The 19,601-nt window shown below is 57.9% G+C and overlaps 7 protein-coding genes across 7 annotated transcripts; 4 read left to right on the top strand and 3 right to left on the bottom strand.

The window, feature by feature from the left end:
• Positions 1-290: 290 nt before the first annotated feature.
• EsH8_III_000112 (2EXR domain-containing protein) lies at positions 291-1,940 on the top strand (the record flags this gene model as incomplete). The annotated part of the gene is made up of 1 exon (XM_083261837.1): positions 291-1,940. The coding sequence occupies one exon, from the start codon at positions 291-293 to the stop codon at positions 1,938-1,940; it is 1,650 nt and encodes a 549-aa protein (XP_083122324.1).
• A 689-nt stretch (positions 1,941-2,629) lies between these two features.
• EsH8_III_000111 (uncharacterized protein) lies at positions 2,630-5,586 on the bottom strand (the record flags this gene model as incomplete). Its single annotated transcript, XM_083261836.1, has 3 exons — positions 2,630-3,106; positions 3,172-3,395; positions 3,459-5,586. 3 exons carry the CDS (start codon positions 5,584-5,586, stop codon positions 2,630-2,632), a joined length of 2,829 nt encoding a protein of 942 aa, XP_083122323.1.
• Positions 5,587-7,657: 2,071 nt separating this feature from the next.
• EsH8_III_000110 (2EXR domain-containing protein) lies at positions 7,658-8,953 on the top strand (the record flags this gene model as incomplete). The annotated part of the gene is made up of 1 exon (XM_083261835.1): positions 7,658-8,953. The coding sequence occupies one exon, from the start codon at positions 7,658-7,660 to the stop codon at positions 8,951-8,953; it is 1,296 nt and encodes a 431-aa protein (XP_083122322.1).
• A 257-nt stretch (positions 8,954-9,210) lies between these two features.
• On the bottom strand, positions 9,211-10,203 carry EsH8_III_000109 (mitochondrial 54S ribosomal mL57 domain-containing protein; the record flags this gene model as incomplete). Its single annotated transcript, XM_083261834.1, has 3 exons — positions 9,211-9,360; positions 9,432-9,664; positions 9,750-10,203. 3 exons carry the CDS (start codon positions 10,201-10,203, stop codon positions 9,211-9,213), a joined length of 837 nt encoding a protein of 278 aa, XP_083122321.1.
• Positions 10,204-12,045: 1,842 nt separating this feature from the next.
• On the top strand, positions 12,046-13,800 carry EsH8_III_000108 (uncharacterized protein; the record flags this gene model as incomplete). The annotated part of the gene is made up of 1 exon (XM_083261833.1): positions 12,046-13,800. One exon carries the CDS (start codon positions 12,046-12,048, stop codon positions 13,798-13,800), a length of 1,755 nt encoding a protein of 584 aa, XP_083122320.1.
• A 579-nt stretch (positions 13,801-14,379) lies between these two features.
• Positions 14,380-16,353, bottom strand: EsH8_III_000107 (uncharacterized protein; the record flags this gene model as incomplete). Its single annotated transcript, XM_083261832.1, has 3 exons — positions 14,380-15,770; positions 15,845-15,997; positions 16,065-16,353. The coding sequence occupies 3 exons, from the start codon at positions 16,351-16,353 to the stop codon at positions 14,380-14,382; spliced, it is 1,833 nt and encodes a 610-aa protein (XP_083122319.1).
• A 2,039-nt stretch (positions 16,354-18,392) lies between these two features.
• Positions 18,393-19,526, top strand: EsH8_III_000106 (uncharacterized protein; the record flags this gene model as incomplete). Its single annotated transcript, XM_083261831.1, has 1 exon — positions 18,393-19,526. The coding sequence occupies one exon, from the start codon at positions 18,393-18,395 to the stop codon at positions 19,524-19,526; it is 1,134 nt and encodes a 377-aa protein (XP_083122318.1).
• Positions 19,527-19,601: the final 75 nt, after the last annotated feature.

The raw sequence follows: 19,601 nt of genomic DNA, 5'->3' as shown, positions 1-19,601 counted from the left end.
GATTTCGCCCAGAAATCCTCCCAAGCATCCAACTCGAACGCGAAGACACCTGCAGCAAGGCGTGTCGGGCAACACACGTCCACAGCTTGCGCCTAGCCTCCGGATGGGCAATTGCGCGTCACAGTATAATCCCGCCCACCTCTGGTGAGAGCAGTTCAGCAATCGCCATCGCAACTCGACTTTAGCGCCCAGCCCCGTTCGCAGCCAGAGAGCCAGGGCTGCAGTGGCAGCGGCAGCAGAAAGAGGCAGATTTAGCCAGGACGAGGGCGACTTGCCCGCCGCAGTCCGCCATGGCGCCCGACCTGAACAGTAACGCGATTGCCTCTCGCCCCAAGGCTCAGGACCAGGAGCGGGATCGGGACCAGCAGCAGCAGCAGCAGCTCAAGAAGAAATGGAAAAAGATCTGGCTGAGAGGTCTGTCGGTCCGTATTCGCCCTCGCAAGGACGCGACGCGAGGGGCCGCAGCAGCAGCTGGGGGAGGGCGTGGGCTTCCCCCGGGCTACGTCGAGAGGGGCACCCAGACAACCGCCCGCCATTCCACGTTGCGGCAATCAGAAACGCTTGCGCACTCAGGCGAGTCAGATGCTCTGACGGACTCTGACCCCTCGATCGCGGGAACCTCCGCCTCACACTCGCCCGCGACGTCAACCACCGCTCAGACCACCACCGTCCCCTCATCCTCTTCGTCATCATCCTCCACCTCCCTCAGCGTCGGCGTCGCCGCCTCCATCGGGAATTTCCCGTCGTCGTCCGTGCCGTGTCCCACATGCGGACAGCGCCGCCACGTCGACCTCCACCGGCCGCCCACCCCGGTGAAGCCCGAGGACCGCTTCCAATTCCGCTCCGGCGTCCCGTACGGCCCGTGGACAATCACGCACCCCCCACCCCTGCCGCTAGCCCCGCCGCACGCCTCGTTCGAAGCCCCCGGCGCCCCCGCCGCCGAAAGCAGCAGCGTTGAAATGCGTCCCGGGCCCCTCACCGCATTCCACCCCTTCTCCCGCCTGCCGCCCGAGCTCCGCACAAAAATCCTCCGCTTCTACCTGGAGCGCCCGCGCATCGTCGAAATACGATGCATGAACGACCTCAAGAAGATCCACTTCGCGCCCAACGCACTGGGCAACTTCGCCTCCAACATCGCGTGGAGCGCCGACAACACGCTCCCGGCCCTCATGTGGGTGAACCGCGAGTGCCGCGCAGAGACGCGCGCCTTTTACCGCGTGCGGCTGCCGATGCACCCGACCAACAAGATCGCCTGGCCCGTCATCATCAACCCGGACTTTGACACCGTCATCTTCACCTTCCCCTGGAGCAGCGAGATCCCCCTCGACATCTTCCTGAGCGACTGCCTGGCCTTCGACCCGCTGGGCGTGGGCATCCGCAACTTCGGCACCCGCGACCGCGGCGGGCCCGAGACCTGGGACCTGACCCCCGTGCCGGGCTGCGCCCCGCTCTCCAAGAGCCTGGCGAACCTCGAGTCGTACACGGAGGCGATCCAGCTGATGGACGACCGGGCCGCCGCCCGGTTCCCCGTGTGGATGATCCACGAGGGCTACCTCACGAGCGGCATCCCGGCCAAGGACGCCTTCTACCAGGACGTCCCGCGCCTCCTCCTCAGCAACGACTACGAGCCCCCCGACGCCGCGAACCAGCGCACGGCGCTGGAGGCGCTGCGCGCGCAGCTCGGCGAGTACCTCCCCAAGGAGGTGGCCGAGAAGCTGGTCATGCAGAGGATGTTCTACCGCAAGTACTTCCGCCACCTCAGGATGAAGTGCACCAAGACGGACCTCGCGGGGCTGGGCATGGTGAGGCAGGCCCCCGGCGGCGAGACGGAGGAGTTCTTCCTGAGCAACGGCCGGGAGGTCGTGGGGCCGCGCAAGAAGAGGAGGTCGGCGCTGGAGGTGCGGCCGAGCAGCAGCTGGCGTTTGTGGGACGACGATTGAACGGGCGGGAGGGAGGGAGACCTCTGCCGCCATTTTTTTTGCGACTTTGGGGCGTTTCCGGTAAGATGGGCAGGGCAGGCTTGGTCTGGGTAAGGGGGGAAAAACAGGCACAGTACTCTTATCTCGTATTGAAGCACCGGATGTGTGTGTCGGCATAATGTCCAAAAGAACCTATGAATAGACGAGCGGATAGACAAAATCCGGAAACTCAAGGCGGGAATACTTGGAGAGACTGCAGTGCAATACGAGTATCAGCAATCTGATGAATCAATTTCTCTCTCATTCTAAGACTTTTTAAGACGGTGCTTGGTTCGGCCAAATGTGTATAAAGTATAAAGCTGCCTCGTGAAGCTAGCTTGGGTATAATGAAAGTCGTGGCCATCCTGCATTTTTTTGCAACGCCACCGACAGAACCAGAAGAGTATACATAACACCAAAAATGTGTTTTCATATCCGCCATATCTTGACACAGAGCGTACCTCTCGTTCTGTTCATCCTATACCAGGCAAACCCCAATCTCCTGTGCTTGGCACGTATCCCGTGCCTTGCCCTTGCACCGTCCAGCAGACGCCAATATACAACCATGGTAAATTAAAATACAAACGAGAAGGAAAAGAAGAAAATCTTGATAGGACTGAGCACAGCTCAAAATCCTGCGCCTTTGTCAGAGGCATGTTTTATTGGACGGGTTATGCGAAGTTGCCCTTGTCGGACATCTTGTGGGATGATTCCAGCTTGACGCGTATAACGTTGCTTTCGGGGTCGGCTGCGTTGGCGCCGCCAGCGCCGCCATTTTTGGCGGCCTTCCTGAGGTTCAGGTAGTCGCGGACGGTCAGCGAGATGTCGAATCCCGAAACGGTGGAGCCCAGGAGGAAGACGGTCGAGATGCCGAGGCCGATGCTCAGCGCCAGGTCGAAGGGGACGACCTGCGTGAAGCACAGTGCCACCGAGCTCAGGCTCGAGAAGCCGGTCATGACGGAGGCAAAGGAGAAGAGGAGGAAAAGCTGGTTGAGCATGATGCGGATGTTGGGGAGGCTCAGGGGGGGCAGCAGGGGCTGCGGGGAGGAGCGGGAGGTATTAGGGAGCGCGGGCGGGGCGCGGGCCTTGATTGCAATGTGCAGCAGGACCGCGGCCAAGCCGATGAGGGTCGTGAGGAGGCTGATGATCTGTAATGGATCTGTTAGCTGCTTGAACTCTGGAAACGGTGGGAAGGCCGGGTCCGTGAACTTACGCCGTGTGCCGAGCGGAAGTGGGGCGTCTTTGCGGTGATGAGCGCGCCAAAGAGGAAGACGACGAAGAGGGATGGTCCCATGATGAAGATCCACATGATGTTATTCCACTTGTGGACGTTGGGCAAGACCTGAGGGATGTTGATGCGGAGGAGGACGTTGCGCATGTGCTCCAGGCCGATGGCCAAGGGCAGGACGTTGATGAATGCGATGATGGCGATGACGACTGATGAAATCAAACAAGGTCAGCAAAGTCCACGCGTTTTCACACAAGGGACATGGAACTTACGGTGGATGACGAGGAACGCGATCCAGGCGGGCAGCTTCATGCCGTTGATCTGGACGCCGTTGGCGGCGTTGATGAGGCTGCTATCCAGGGAATCCAGAACCGCCTTGCCGTCGACTTCGTAGGTGTGGCCCTCGTTCCTGATGATAATTGTGCCTGTCGGAATCACCTGCTTTATGATCTTTGTGACGTTGTTGTCGCTGTTGAGGTTGATGCCGTCGAGTGAAATCGTCTTGCTGCGGAAGAGGCCGAGACCGATCAGCCCAAGCCCGCCAACTCCCTGGCAGGTGAGAGCGTTGATGCCGGCTTGGCCGGCCATGGAGATTGTCTGGGCATTCAGGACGACGGAGAGGTTGAAACCGTTCGTCGTGTTGACAGAGACGACCGAGTTATCCTGGCGGGAAACCAGTGCCAAGTCGCGGCGGGTAGGGTTGCTGGGGGTTGCTGCCGGGGCAGGGGCCGCGATGGCGGGCACCGGCGTGCCGCGAGGGTTGGTGGCCAGACCGTAAACAAGGAGGACACCTTGCCCGCCGATTCCGGCGCCGAAGCCGCTGGCCGCTCCACCGAGTGAGTCGTCGTACTGGACTTTGGACTCCGGGGCGGCGCCGGTGCCGGGCATGGTGGCATTGCCGTCGAAGAGGGACTGGACTCCGCCCATACCCTGGATGGTGTCGCCGGCGCCTTGAAGGAAGCCGCGGGCGAAGCCCTGCGCGACTCTGCTGACCTCGATCTTCTGTCCATTGAAGTCGATCGTCGAGGGGATCCCGCCGCCGTTCTGGCTCGCGGTCATCGCGCCACCCACTTTGCTGAGCAGCTGAGTGGCGGTGCCGTTCTGGAGGAAGCTACTCGTCAGGCCCTTGGCGAAGGTCTGGGAGATGCCACCGAAATCGATCGAGCCGTCAGGCATCTGTTGCATGGGAACCGCTTCATCGGGCTGAAGTCCGAGGCCGACGGTTGCCCCCTCTCCCAGGCCCTTTCCGAAACCCGAGGCGGCTGCCGGGAGGATTCGCATGATCGTGCCTGTGTTGTTTGCGCTCATTGCTGAGTTGAGCAGCGACTTGATGTCGACGTTAGACACGACGGACTTTGTAAGTCCGAAACCGAATGTGCCGACAACGTTGGCAATGCTAGAGTCGTTGACGGGCTTGATATCGGCGCTGGTAGACAGGTTCAGGCCAGACACGGTGCCGTTTCCGAGACCAACTGCGAGGGACAGGGCGATCGGTTGTAGTTGGTCTGTGAAGTTGCCCAAGCTCGAGGTGTTGAAGGAGCCCAGGAGGGTGGAGGTGAGACCCATGCCCAGATTCTGAATGGCGGGGTTCAGGCCCGTGGCGTTCATGTTGCTGTCGGCCACGACCTTGGAAGCCACTTCCATCGTCTTTTCCGGGGTGGAAAGGTTCAGGCCCTGGGCTGCGCCTGCACCGATGCCAACACCAAGGAACAGGCCCGGGCCGTTGAGGTCGGCCACCAGCGAGTTTCCAAGGTTGCTGAGGGCATCCGTAAGAGGCTTTGTCAAGGTGCTGAGCAGATCGGCCGACATGTTGCCGCCGCCGCCTCCGAAGAGGTCACCGAGAGGGTTGCCGCCACCGCCGCCACCGCCGCCGCCTCCGCCCGGGGGGGCGCCGGGAAGGGGAAGACCGAACGGGTTGGGAAGCTGCCGCTTTGTAACTGGTGTCGGCATCTCCTCGTCTTCTTCCTCGTCCTCCAGACCCTCGAGGCTTCTCTTCATGTTGTCCTTGTAAGCGTTCAAGGCATCCCTCGTCTCTTGGAACTGCGGTACCGGGTAGCGCGCAGCCAACACATCGGAGAGGTCGGCAGTGAAGTCCACCATGGACAACAGGGTCCGCCGCAGCTTGGCATCATTGCCAAGGGCCTCGACAGTATCGGGCGTTACGTACTTGTCGAGGACTTGGCTCCATGAGCCCGGATCCCGTTCAATTTCTAGCCGGCTGTTGAAGTTGGGTCTCGGGTACAGTTGGTCTCTGACTTCCCTCCCAACGCTGAAGATTGAAAAGACCATCAAGAAGCCTATGCAAAATGTTGTCAGGGTGCTTTGCCTCGGGGGCGGGGGGGAGGTCGTCTTTGGCGTCGCCATGGCCTCCCCTTGTGAAATTTTGCTGTCCATGTCCATGATGTAAACAACTTTCTAGAAGTTGGGGGGTGAAATGAGATGAAGGACGTTTACTGTGGCATTAAAAATAATGTATCTCTTGTACAAAAAACAGAGAAGAAGAGTCGAAGCTGCCCAGCAGTCGTGTAACAAGAAGAAATGCAGAGGGTTTCTTTGAGCACACCTGGATGCCTGATAGTCAGATGGATGGGGGGAGGGGAAACAAAAAGGGAATCCAAAAACAAACATTGAGAGACGGACTGGGTCATATACCAAAACACGAGGCGGCGATATAGAGACTAATGATGGAGCAGAGATGCCTCCAGGGTGATGGCCAACAAGCCATGCAAGACGGGGGATCTGTGTCACGGCAGGGCCCAGATGTGGCCCGGCCGTGTTGGGCTGCGTGGGCCGGGCGGGGAGGGAAGTCCTTTGCGAGCATCCCCGACACGTTATTGGGGCTGGGACATGGAGTGGCAGAGGGAGAGACAAGCCAGACAGACTGTTGACATGCTGTCAGGGGCTGCCGTTTTCGGGAAACAGGCAGGGGTATGGAGGGTAGAGTTCTGTCAATCATGGCGCACAGCCGGGGCCATGGTGTTTCCAGCAAGTTACAGTGGCCAATGGAAAGATGTCAACCGAAGTCAAAAGAGAGTGGTGGACCGTTGGAACGACAATGTCATAGGGCATCATGTAGTGCTTATGCAAGGGTACGCAGGTCTGAGGGTAGAACGGCGCTCCGCGTGGGGACAAGAATGGAAATGGGTTGAATAGAGTAGGTTGCTGCGATGCGATGCGAGCCGTTGTGTAAAGGCGCAGACAGAGTACGTGTACGAGTTCATGGGCCAGCCTCCCCTGGGTAAGGCAAGGGACGGGCAGAGTTCATGACGGAGTCGCAGGAGTTGGACAAACAGCGTAGCACGTTGTCAACCGTAAAGGCTGGAGTGGGCGAGTTTCAGACGACTGACTGACGCTGCAGAACCGCCTCGATGATTGGCTTCCCAGGCTGTCTGTTGGCTCCAGCGCTGGCTGAGGTAATGATGGTTAAAGCTGTTTGTTGCAAGTCGAACAAGAGACCCCCGGTGAGAGCAGGGGCACAAGAGCAGGGGGGGCTCCCATGGAGCACATCACAACGGTTCCCGTCATGGTCGTGGTCGTGGTCGTGGCATATTCCGGCGCGCCTGTGTCCGTGTGTCGGGGCTAAAAGGGGCAGGATCTGACACGATCTGGCAGGGAAGGCCGAAGGGCACGGTCGCAGGGCGGAAAGGAACCCGCGGCTCCTTTCCCAGAAGAGCAACATCCTGCAACAAGGCGTCCGTATCTGGCGTGTGTGTGTAACTGTGTATGCAGTGGACATGTACGAATAGCCATGCACATCTGGACCGGGGGGGAACCGAATACGGTGCCAGGGCCGTGTCAGTACCAGTGCCGGTGTGCCAGTGCCGGTGCCTCTCCACCTTAGTCAGCAGCAGACCGAGCCGCAGGGCGGCCCCTCACCTAGGTACTACCGGTATGTACCGGTATGTAAGCACACACCTTAATTCACCTCCACCACCACTGCTATGTTTTAATCCAGCTGCACGCACGAACCACGGCGACCAGCTATGGTATTCGTGCTCGGTCAGCACTCCGTCGTCCTTCTCCTATGAGGGCGACTTCACTGCGCACACGCTCCCCTCTTCAACTCGCACCATCCCCGTTCAGATGGCCCAATACGGAAACCACCTCATCGTGTCCGCGTTCGTATCTTGAAGCCCACACCCAAACACATCACGCATCTCGTGGGACCTAATCCGACTGTCAGAAACGCCATCTATTTCCCCTCCCCCAATGCCGTTCTGGCGACACAGCCGCCCTCTGCCAACCCCACACACGATCATCGTCACCACCCACCCACCACTCTTGTTTGCGCAGCCAGCCCGCACAGAGGATACACAGACTTTCATCCGCTCACATCACACCTCCTTCGCACTTCCTGACACCTTCTAGCGTCGTCACCTTTTTCCATCTCGCCGCACGGCTCTCGTCGTCCGAGCCACCGTTCGGGTTGCCCGCTGAACCTGTCAGAACCTAAAGAGTTTGACTGACAACCATGGACTCGACTCCCAACGTTGCTGAAGCCCGCGTCGTGCCAGTCCCGGCCCCGCATTCCCCTTCCCATCCCCTTCGGCCGACTGAATTGCCTAATCGGTCAGCCCGCCAATCCTCTTCTGCTGTGCAGGATGAAGACGAGTATCAGTATAACGGCGGCGTGTTTGAGACCGAGCACCAGGACGGGGACTACCGAACCACGGCCACCCCTGCACCGCCCCCCGCGCGGGAAAATGTCCCGACATCCTGGCGCGCCCTGGAAGCTTGTGAGGGTTTCGACCTGCGGACTTGGGTTGCCGCTTCGCGCAGCGAGCAAGCCACGACGACGGCGTCGCCGCTGTCCAGCAGTCGCGCCGCTGGGGACGAGAGCCGCGCCTTCGCCCGCTTCCCGGACCTGCCCTACGAGCTGCGCTCCAAGATCTGGCGCATCTGCCTCCGGCGCCCGCGCATCGTCGTTATCAGAGGCGTCATGGACAGCTCGGGCGTCGAGGTCTCGGGCAACGAGTTTGGCAACATCGTCTGCAACGCTCACTGGTACTGCGAGAACCGGAGCCCCAGCCTCTTCCGCGTCTGCTCCGAGTCGCGCGGCGAGGCGCTGTCCTTCTTCAGGATCCATCTGCCCATGAGGTCATCAGAGCCCGATCGTCACGGCTACCCGTACCTGAACCAGCGAAACCCGGCGTGGGACCGGATCTACATCAACCCTGACTGGGACCTCGTCCTGTACCAGGGGGCCAGCAGATCGCTGACCATGCCCATCCTTGCCAGCGACCTGGTCGCATACGACCCACGGGGCGAAGGCGCCGCCCATTACGGCTCCAATGACTGGCCCAAAAGCATCTGGCAAGTCAACCCGGATCCCGGCTTTGGCATGGCCACCTTGAATGAATCCCTGGCCTTTCTAAAGAGCTTCACTCTGTGCACAAGGTCCACGTCCGACATGACCCGTCCGCTCGGCGAGGGCTATGTGCACGCCGTGGCGGGCGAGGTTGGTCAGGCCGGCATGCAGGAGTTTGGTATGCACATGATTGACTGGACGTCACAAACCCACCTGGTGGTGCGCACCCCCGGCAACAGCATGATCCGCAAGGCTCTGGCCATTGGTAAACAAGTAGAGCAGTCCGTCGTGAGTAACCTCGTTACCATCGAGTTGACAACGCGTATCCGGGATGCGTCCCTGGCCAAGGCGCTGTCCTCCACGACCAAAGGATGGGTGCTCCAGCTGGCCTGGCAGCCTCCGGGCCGCAAGATTTCCCACATCATGCACCTAACCACGGGCCCGGTGACAGTGTCCTGATTGATTGATTGGTAAGACGTAGGTAGCTTTTTATTTTTGCCCAATTCTGTCTTTCTGATACGTGGTAGGCTTCTATATTTGTTTGGGTCCTCTCCGCTGCCGCTGGTCGGCAGACTGGTGGCAGCACGGCGTCATGTGGGAAACGGGGCGGACGGGAAAAAAGACTTTGCAAGCCTTTATCGCGTTACGGTTGGGATGATGTCCTTTTGGTCAATGTTTTACACCTATGATACAACAGACGTCTCTCTTTGTCGGCGTTATTGCCTGAGCGAGAGCGGCCTCAATATTCTGTCCCTGATGACTCTACCTGCCACCTCAGCGCCATGCTGAAGCGTGATGGCTCCCACAATGGCAAACACTGCCGAGTTCAGCACAATCTGCTGACCTGATCCGGCAAGGTTCTCGGGCTGCGGCACGTTGTTAGCCAACCGGTTCTGTTCCTGAGGGGCTGATGAGACGGGTCGTGTGTTCGGCATACCTTGGCCGGCTTCCACCGCAAAACCTTGTCGATGCCAGCGGCAATTGCCAGCTGCTCAACCTTTTCTTTCGTGACAACGTTCTGGGGCAGGTCTACGTTGAGGTTGTCGACGCTCCCAAGTGCCGGGTGCTCAAACGGCTTGCGGCCATGCTCGTCCGCCACAATGGCACCCTCCTTGGCGGGCGAGGACGTCACTATGCTCCGCGTACTCTCGAGAACAACTGCTTGCCGACCTATGATTCCCCGAGTCAGCTCTGGTCGGCTCCGCGCGTCGAGGGTATTGCGCAATTGGTGCCCAAAGGCGGGCGAGTTACTTACCCAGATACGCCAGCTTGTCATTGAAACCCCGACGACCCTGATCAAAGCTCTTGTGTGTAACGGCCAGCCACTTGACCTCGTCGGGAAGCATCTTGTCTCCGTCCCGTCCCAAAAGCTTGACGTACATCTGATCCAGCTTCTTGGGATCAGAGTTCACCTTCCAAACGCTGCGCGCCGGGTTCTTGGTGATGTGAGGCGAAAAGGGCGCCTTCATGCCCTCAGGGGTGTACGACCATCTCGGGCGCTGTCTGGCCTCGTCAGGCCGCTCCGCCTCCTCGGTTTTCCTCGACAATTGGTCGATCTTGCCCTCGGCCGCCGTTCGGGAGCTGGTCGTCGCAAATGTTCGCGCGAGGCATTGGATAGGGGAGGCGGTTCGGGGGTTTGCCGCCGACTGGCAATGCCGCATCGCATGCCTTGTGAGGCCGTAGGCCGATCGGGAACCGTTGGTGGCCATTGGGGGGGCGGCGGCGGAGACGGTTGTGTTCGGTTTGGTGGCGTATCGTCGTAGCTACCTCCAAAGCTCCTGATGCTGGGAACTTTTTCGCGATGGCGCTGCTGCATGCACGGGACAATTTCTCGAGGTCACGTGGCCTCGTGCGGAGCGCGGATCATGCGAGCACCGGCGCTAGCCTGGATACGTCCTGGACCCACTCGGGCCACTATCCACCTCCCGCAACAACGGCACAGCGGCCACTACTACTATCACTAGCTTCCAGTAAGCGTTTCTTGACTATCCTATTCGTACATTGGCATGCATAAAGGCTTAATCAATAAATTGTGCCAAGGCTCGACCTTGCAATGATGAGGTTTCCTTGAGAACATTAATCAAACATTGCAACATGTTTCGAACCTAGTAGCAATGACGGACGGACATATCATGAGAACATCTTTGGTGAGCGGTCTCAAGTAGGTCACAGTACCTGATACCTGTCACAGGAGGAGGTTGTCATATGCTCTTCCATGACATTGCTGAGGTCTTGCACTCGACACGAGAAGGCGTTGGACAGGATCAACTCTAACGGAACCATCGGCTCCGCCACTATATCGCAAGCCAATAGAGTGTTGCTGGCCGATTACTGCTCTACGGCCTACAGCCCATACTCGAGCTCTGATATGAATGCATCTGTTCCCGTCGTTTCCTGGGGGATAAATCTCGTCTTTGCGGAACTGCCACTCCTCAAATATGGAGTTCAGGCACTGAGTTTCATCTGAATAAAGCGGAGGAATCCCGAATCTCGCAAGGCCAGGTGCTCGATGTCTTCCGTCATACGCATCTGGTACAGCTTTCAAGATGCCCTGCATCTCCCAAGAGGCCACCGATTTCATTTGGTCAACTGGGGAGAATTTCTATGAGGACTTGTTGCGCTGGGGTTGGAGTACTGCATCTACAAACTGAACTGCCGATTGTCAACGAGGTAAACCAGGTTGCCCCCCTCCTGCAACCTGAAGAACGCCCTATTTGCAGCAGTCTCATATAGGTCATTGGGCATCGTACACAGGCTTGTCGCTTGTGGGGCGGACCCAAACGTCAGGAATTAAGATACACGCACTCCTCTCGACAAAGCCTGTAAGCACGACGACGTAGGGATGGTGAAGGGGCTGATACAAGCCGGAGCCAAGGTCAACGACCGGAATCTCTTTGAGTTCACGCTGCCCAAGTTGGTGCGTCGCTTGTTGTTCCTGTTTTGGTCCAGGCTGGCACCAAAGTGAACCCACGACTTGCAGGATGATGCTTTCTTGGGGGTTTTTATGGTTTTTATTGTTTTATTTGCTGCAAGCTTCTCGCATTATGGGAAAACTTTCTGTTGGTTTCGCATTAGATCAGACTGATTTCCTGGTTCCTTCTTCAAGTATGTAGTAATGAGAGAAAGCTCCAGTTGTGCACTCGAGGAGACTTACATGGGCTCTAGTTAATATTAGACCCCTAGACAGCATATTAGTTAGTGTACACTACAGCGTACGGAGTAGTTGGAGTACAGAGTTGGAGCGCATCATTACCTACTACACATGTGTGGGAGTGGGTCCTGATCTCCGCGCCAGCCACTCAACGTAGTGCTGAGGATCAGGGGCACAAATTGGACAGGGGCCTCCCTGCGCCACTCGCGTCTCCTCCACTCAACTCGCTGACACGCGCTGCACGCATTTGCAGAGCTCCCCGTCAGCTGCGACGCGTCCCCTCGACTTGGAGACCAGCCTTTGCTGCTCCGGCCAACGCCTTCCCAAGAACCAAACCACAATGCTACGACAATTGCACGGGGAGAATCGATTCCCATCGGCTTTTGGCATCTAATCCACCATGGCAACTCCCAGCAGGGCCAAGACCACCGCCCAGAGCAGTGCCCTCCTCCTGGACAAACTGTCCGCCGTATTGCCCAAGGGCTACCGCTTCGGCATCTACCACCTCTCGACTCCCCCGACCAAGACAGACGCCCTGTACTCGGCGCCGCCTGACGAACGAGAAGACAAAACCTATTGCGAAAAACACTTCCTCGCCGTCTCGATTGACGTCCGCCCGAATACCACCACCGAGGCCGCTCTGCCTGCGAAGGATGGCGGCTCTAAGCAAGTCCTCGTCCTCGCTCTGGAGGTCTTCGTCTACACCACTGCATACTCCAGCACTTTCTTTGTGGCAAAGGCCGACTCGACCGGATACCTGAAGCTCCTCAACCTGCCCAAGGGCACCCCGTCGCCGATCAAGGAAGTCAGCAGCGCCTTCGTTTCGTACCTCGTCGAGCAGCGCAGGCGGAAGGGCATCCAGTCTGTTGTCAGCCTGTTTGCCCGCGCTCAGGACCAGTACCTGTTCCCCGGCAGCGTAGAATACAGTGGCAAGCACGTCCTCGACGACAGAGGACTCGTGAAATGGTGGTGCAAGGTCCTGGACCCCCTCCTCGCGGACCCTCCCGTCGGGAAAGGGGCACCGTGGGGGAGCGCAAAGGCCTACCTCGTCATCCCTGGGCTCGACAACTACGAGACCAAAGCCTTCTTGCCCAAGACCCCGAACAGCGCTGCCAATTGGGTGCTGGGCCACGCACTCGAGAAGATTTCGCATTACACAAAGGAGTTCGACTGGGTGCCCGCGCGATGCCTCATTCCCCGATTCCCGGACGACCCCAAGTCACGATTCCGAGACGAACTGGACGAGGAGGCGGGCAAGTCGAAGCAGCTCAAGACCACCGGTCTGTGGAAAAGCGTGAAAAGCTTGGATACGTTCTGGGAGATGATGGCATACCGGCAGGAGTGCTCCAGCGGACGCTTGACGGGCTTCATCTGGGTCGTCTTTGACACGGAAGCGGAGCAAACACGGCGCGACAGCGCATCGACGACTCTCCCAACTCCCAACCCTTCCTTTGATGCGTCGAATCCGCCCAAGACGCCCCCAAGGTCGACGGCTGCGCGACTAGCTACGCCCATGTCCACACCCCGCAAACTGTTCCCCGTGTCGCCGTCGGGCACGCCATCCAAGAAGAAGTCACAGAAGCCAGACAAGAAAAAGAAGAAGAAGAAGAAGAAGAAGCTGAGGGGCATCATCAAGCCTCGACAGCCGCAGATCAAGACACAGCAGCGCAACTACTTGCTTGACAAACCCATCTCGACTGCTTATTACTACTGGCCCGCGGAAGGACGAGGCCGCAAAATTGTCAATGAGAGCGATTACAAGCGAGCCTACGAACTGCTCCTGCACTTGGACTTTTCGAAGCTCGAGCTTGCGACGGGCAGCTCAAGGCGGTGGATAAGCGAGGTTGGCATGGGAGACGCGTGGGCACTGGAGGTTGTAGGCAAACGGGAGGTACCAACGCCGTCGTCGAACGAGCCGTCGGCTGGGGCCGTGAACAACCTTTCCGGCCTTATCAAGCGTAAGCGGTCCGAGGATTCCGCGGCGGCTGGATCGGACGAGCCCTCGAGCAAGGTTAATGTCCTAAGCACGGGGCTCATCCGAAAGAAGCCCAAGGAAGAGGCCGCGGCGGCCGACGCGCAAAAGGCAGAGGGCGGGGAGCCCCAGGCTGTCAATGTGCTTGGCGCCGGGTTGGTTCGCAAGAAGCGCGACGCATGACGTCGCAGGTTTGAGCGTTTGGCAGTTTGTTCAGCTGGGAGCAAGGCGTTGGGTTCGGTATATCAGGGAAGCTATTGGTTTGGATTGGACGCCTCAGTATTGGTAATTGGAGGATTGGCGGTTGGCCTTGGAAAAGGGGTTGATCAGGACAGGAAATCGAGACGGCGCGTTGTATACCCAAATTGAACACGTTTCGAAGGGTTTTGCGCACACCCTAGGTACTTAAAACATCATTCTTCTTCAAAACGGCAAAGAACGGGCACCGTGCTTTGACAGGAACTTAAGGTCACCTCCGCATCACATTGCTATCTGACACTTGTTGACTTCAAGCTCGTGCCACCTAGCATAACTCCGCTTCGAGGTTTTGCCAGAACATCGCATACAGTCGGGGCCAAGGCAGCGATTATCTCGAGCACGCCAGACATACGGTCTAGCCCGAGGGCTTGGCATCCTCAGCCAACAACTTTGCGCCCTTAGTCATAACAAAACAGGCGTCTTTGGAATCCAGTCCCCGTAGCCCTTAGTGCACCATAGTATGTGTCCATCGCTAGCCAGCCCAGTAGTTACTACATAGACTAATTAGACGGCCTTGCTGTCGGCCTCGTCAAATTCTCCACGACCCTTGTAGGTGCTTTCTGGCAGAGCATTGAGGGCGTCCTCCTCCTTGTCGAGCTTGCGGAACATAATCCAGAAGCCGACACCTCCCAGGCAACTGATGATGGTGATGCAGGTGTACAGCCACACGAGCAGCGGGTCGGCGGCCAGGCCGACAAAGGCCTGGGCGATGGCGCTCGAAAAGGCGTGGACGAACCAGAAGACACCCGTGACCAGGCCACGCATGTTCTTCGGGGCCTTGGTGAAGGCGTACTCGAGGCCCGTGATGGAGGCGAAGATCTCGCTGAGGGCGATGAGGATGTAGCACGGCGTCTGGATCCAGACCGTCATGTCCGGGGGCCCGCGCTCGCGGATGCAGTCCGTGTCGCCGGCGCTGTAGCCGCAGGGGGCGCGCTGGTAGATGAAGTGCTGGATGACGGCGGCGACCATCATGGAGAGCGTGGCGCAGAGGAAGCCGAGGGTGATCTTCTTGATGGGCGTGAAGCGGAAGCCGGCGCGCTCGATGGCCGGGTAGATGAACTTGTCGCAGATGGGGATGAAGATCAGCAGGGCAAAGGGGTTGAGGTTGGTGATGATGTCGTTGGGGATGCCGTCCAGGCGCATGGTGGCGGCCTGGTTGATGAGGTTGTTGGTCATCTGCCCGTACGCGAGCCAGAAGATGGGGAACCAGAGGAAGACGGTGCAGGCCATGACGCCGCGGCGGACCTCGTCCACCCAGGCGTCGTCGAAGGTCATCCACGCCGGCTTCTCCGAGACGCGGGACGGCTTGATGCGGTCCCAGAAGGCGTCCTTGCGCATCTCCCCCACGCCGCGGCCCTGCCTCAGGCCGTAGCTGACGAGGGCGATGGATTTGCCGAGGACGGAGCCCGTGGGCGGGCGCTTCGCGTACTGCTTGCGGCAGGCGAGCATCACGACCGGGCAGAAGAAGAACATGATGGTGGGCAGCAGGTACGAGAGCCAGAAGCCGACGTACTTTTCGGCGTAGACCATGGAGACCTGGCCGACGAGCGCGCCGACGTTGATGAGGAAGTAGTAGCGCATGTAGACGCGGCTGATGGTCATGACGGGGTCGATGATGACCCTCTCGCCCGTCTTGGGGAGGACCTCGACGGTCTGGCGCGGCTGGGTGAGCTCGTACTGCTCGGCGATCAGGGGGGAGATGTTGGCTTTGAACCAGCCGACGCCCGTGCCGAAGAAGACGAGCCCGATGATGAAGGTGGCGAGGGCGCCCCTGGGGTTGGAAATCACCGAGGGGATGGCGGCGACGATGATAAGGATGTGGCCAAAGGTCGCGACGACGATGGCCCATTGGATTGTGAGGTAGCGGCCCCAGTAGGTATCGGCGAGGTAGCCGCCTGTCCGCGTGTGAGCAGACTTGAGGGCGGGGAAGGGTCGGCATGGAGGAGGACCATGATGGGCATTCACTCACCGACAAGAGGCATCACGTAGGACCAGAAGGAGTTGAAGAGAGTCAGGGCGGTTGAGGCTCGTTGGCCGAGGCCTAGAGCGCCCGCTTGTTCATGGGTGCCTCCTGCGCCAGTCGTTGACCCAGGCGGTAGGGGGTACGCGATGAAGTTGACGACTGCAGAAAGCATGGGGGGGTCAGCAGCCGTGGAGTTAGTAACGTCGATCTCGGCCCTGCGACTTACAGACTGCCGTCGTGCCGTAGTAGGCGAAACGCTCGCACATCTCGACGAAGCCGATGCTGTAGATCAGCCAGTCCACCTTGCCGTGGGTGCGGCGCAGAGTGAGCAGCTCCTCTTCGGTAGGGTAGACCTCGCCATTGGGACCGGTGAGGGCGTCGCGAGAGTTCCTCGAGTCCGAGGCAAGATCGCCCGTGTAAGCTTGGGGCTTCTTCTCCGAGTTGAGACCCTTTTCTATGGCGGGGTAGTCTGCCCGCGCAGCTTCCACCACGTCAAGGTTCGGGGCGGTCGACATGGTTTCTGGACGCTGTTTTTGTATGCTCTCCAAATTGCTCTGGATTCCAAAGGTGAGCGAAGCGAAAATCCAAAACAAGCACTGGGTAAAACACGGGAGACAACCACCCTGAGGGCCTGCGGGCGGGGTGGTGGCATTTTGTAGCTTTTTGGCAACACGGCTACAGGGTGTCAAGGTTTGTGCGGTCGTTGATAGGTGCGAGGTGTGACCAAGACCATCATCATGATTCCCCCGTGGTGATGGTTACATCTTGCAGGCTTGGCGGCGTCGAAACGAAGCAATGCCCAGAGATAAAGATGGGCAGAGAACTCTGGTGTTCGCAGTATCTATCCATATGAGGGTGTTAGATAAGCCGAGAGACGACGTTGCACGGGCGAGAGCGCGGGCGCGGGCTCTAGCGGGCCAACAGCCTTCAACTTGGCGTGAGAAGATCAATACGTCAACCAACCATTCATGCAGGCAGCTCACGGCAATGTGGATGGGAAGGGGGTACATGGGTACATGACCACGGTGAGCTGCCATAAAGGCAAGACTCTTTCCGCAGGAGAAGAAGACCAGGAGTTGTTGATACGCCCGAGCGTGTGATAGGCCGCCCATGACCAACCCCCCACATTGTGGTCATTCGGCCGATCGATGCTTGGATCTTTGAGCTGTTCTCTTTTAGTTCCCGAGGTATGAACGTTTGTTCTTGGCGGCTTGGCCCTCTTTCGAAAACGGCAGGCGTCAAGACATTATGCTCGCCGGGGTACAGTGTGGCACTGCCGGGCGAATCCTAAGTGGCTCTTGTGTGCCGTAGCATGGGTTGGGCAAAAAGGTTTCCCAGGGTGTTTATGCGTTGGTTTTGCAAGACATCAACCAAACGGGGACGACTGATTAGATTATTTATCGTTGCGTTGCAATCAAGTAGCGCATGGGGTCTAACCAAAACCTCAGCGGTAAGTTCCTCTCTAACATTTAACCATGTTATGGCTTAATAATTATTTGACCACTTCTGCTTTTGGCTTCGAGAAAGTTTTCTATGCATTGGGAGAATATTTGGAAACCCCAGCTTTTCAAAGGTGTTGAAAGTGGCCGATTATCCGTCTAGGAGGCAATTGAATACTAGCAGTTTACTTCAACTTTTAGCATTGGTTTAGACCTACAACTATGATTCGCAATATTTCTCTTGCTGACTGGGAAGTCATTTGCTGCCTTATCGCCAACTTTGACTTAGGATGAGGAACACAACTACTCTATGGGAGTGGAATGGCGATGTTCGCAAGTGAGTGGACGGCTATAAAAAATAAAAAATAAAAAATAAAAAAAAGAGGGGAAGAATAGAAAGTGCTTCGACGATAAATTAAGTAGCCGCAAACTTGAGCTTAGCCAGGAGAAGCCCGTGATTTTAGCAGAAACTTTGTTAGGGCATTTCTCACAATTTACGACGTATGTTGTTTGGCGATTTGCCTGACCTGCCTCCTTGGCCAAGGAGTATTAAATCGCTAAGCTATTGCCTTTGCCGGTCATTGCTTCTTCGCAACGTAAAAGCGCCATTGGCCAGGAGAAGACAGGCATGATCCAAGCTCAAGCTAAGTCCTGGCTTGACAGTGGCCTGCCTCACCGGTTGTTGTCAATCTGTTAAATTATCTTCTCAATCACTCAGTGGTAGGGACTATCCCATTTCGACTCTTTGGATCTTTACATGTCTAAAGAAGTTAGTCTTTACGAATGGGGTGCGTGCTAGCATTGCCGAGGCGCACCCAGGTGATCAAAATGTCAGACGCGGAACCCAAGAATGAGGGGGAAGGGGTAAATGTCGTGCAGCGGCGCTAATTGCGGGCTCTCCAGACAGATCCCGGGAGCGCGTCAGGCGGCACGTGCGCCAGTGTTGGCATTGGTCACGAGTCTCAACTGAGCTGAGATGAGTTCAACATGCAACTACCAACTGAGCTGGCTGACCGAGATCAGACAGGGTTCCATCACGAAGTAATCCTCACCGGCATCCTAGTTCTCGCCAACACCGTCGCGTATAACAACTTGTCGGCCAGTACACCGTCAAAATGGCACCCTCTACGCGCTGGCCCGCGCCCATCCACGTCTACTCCTACCGCGTCCTTCTCGTGGTGCCCATTCTCCTCGCCATCGCTACCTTCGCGCTCCTCTTCATCCACTCCGACGTGAACGTCGTTCTCCTCTACTCGCAATGTGATGCCCGCTCTCGCCTGCCGGCCGTCAGCCGGATTCCGGTGATCGGCACGCCCCTCTGCTTTGGAATCAGCTTCTTCCAGAGCGCGAATGACTCGGTGCGCACCTTTGCCAGCATGTCCGCCATCCTCTCTTTCCTCGCCGGCCTCATGACCGTTACCACGGTCGAAGCCGCCCGCATCTGCAACGCGCCTAACATTCTCATCGCAAATCCCACGGGCCCCTGGCTAGTCTTCAATTTGCTTGGGCTGGCCGTGGTCTGGGAGCTTGTCATTATTCCCGCATTCTTCCACCGCTCGCGGTCCATTATCCTTGCTCGGAAGAAGGCCGGCCAGGAAGTCGTTGAGAGCGCGGCATCCAAGGATCCCGACTTCGGCAAGGACTCGCGCCATCTCACCGTCGACGCCGAGATTGTCGCTATTCCGGTCAGCGTCGCGTGGGGTTTCATCCTGCCGTCTGTCCTGATGCTCCTCTACAACACGCCCGTCACCATCGTCATTTGGCTCGTCTTCCCCATCTGGGTCTCGCTCATCCGCCAAGCTGTCCGATGGATCGTTTTGCGACTGCAGAAGCGCCAACACCGCAGCTTCCACCTCGAGTCTCACACCGTCTCGCTTCTGCTCGTCTACCTCGTCCCCGTCATCTGCTCCGTGGTTTCTCATGTGCTCCTCATCTGGAGTCTCTTCCAATGGGATGACAGGAAGGAGATGACCCGTTCTACCGTCAAGTTTGCTGAGATCGACGCGACTTTTATCGGCCTGACTGTGTTGTATTGGCTGTTTGTCGAGGCGGGCTGGAAGGTTCCTTTGGTGGTCATCGTTACGTCTATTTTCCTCGGTCCAGGTGCCGGAATCTGTATTGGATGGATTTATAGAGACAACGAGATTCGTGAGCATCTCAAGCATTGGTTGTCAGACAGCGTTGGCCATCGGGAGACCAACGAGCAAGTCGGAGGCGTGACCGATGAAGAAACACCTCTGCTGCATTAATCTGATGCTACCGCTATGGCCATATAACAAATCTCAAACTATTCAAGCTAGCAGTTGACATATGATCATTGTTCT

The sequence above is a fragment of the Colletotrichum jinshuiense genome, chromosome 3 (genome assembly GCF_051148585.1).
Source record: "Colletotrichum jinshuiense chromosome 3, complete sequence".
Lineage (NCBI taxonomy): Eukaryota > Fungi > Ascomycota > Sordariomycetes > Glomerellales > Glomerellaceae > Colletotrichum > Colletotrichum jinshuiense.
Note: the sequence above shows the minus strand (reverse complement) of the source record. Positions and strands in the feature narration are given on the sequence as shown.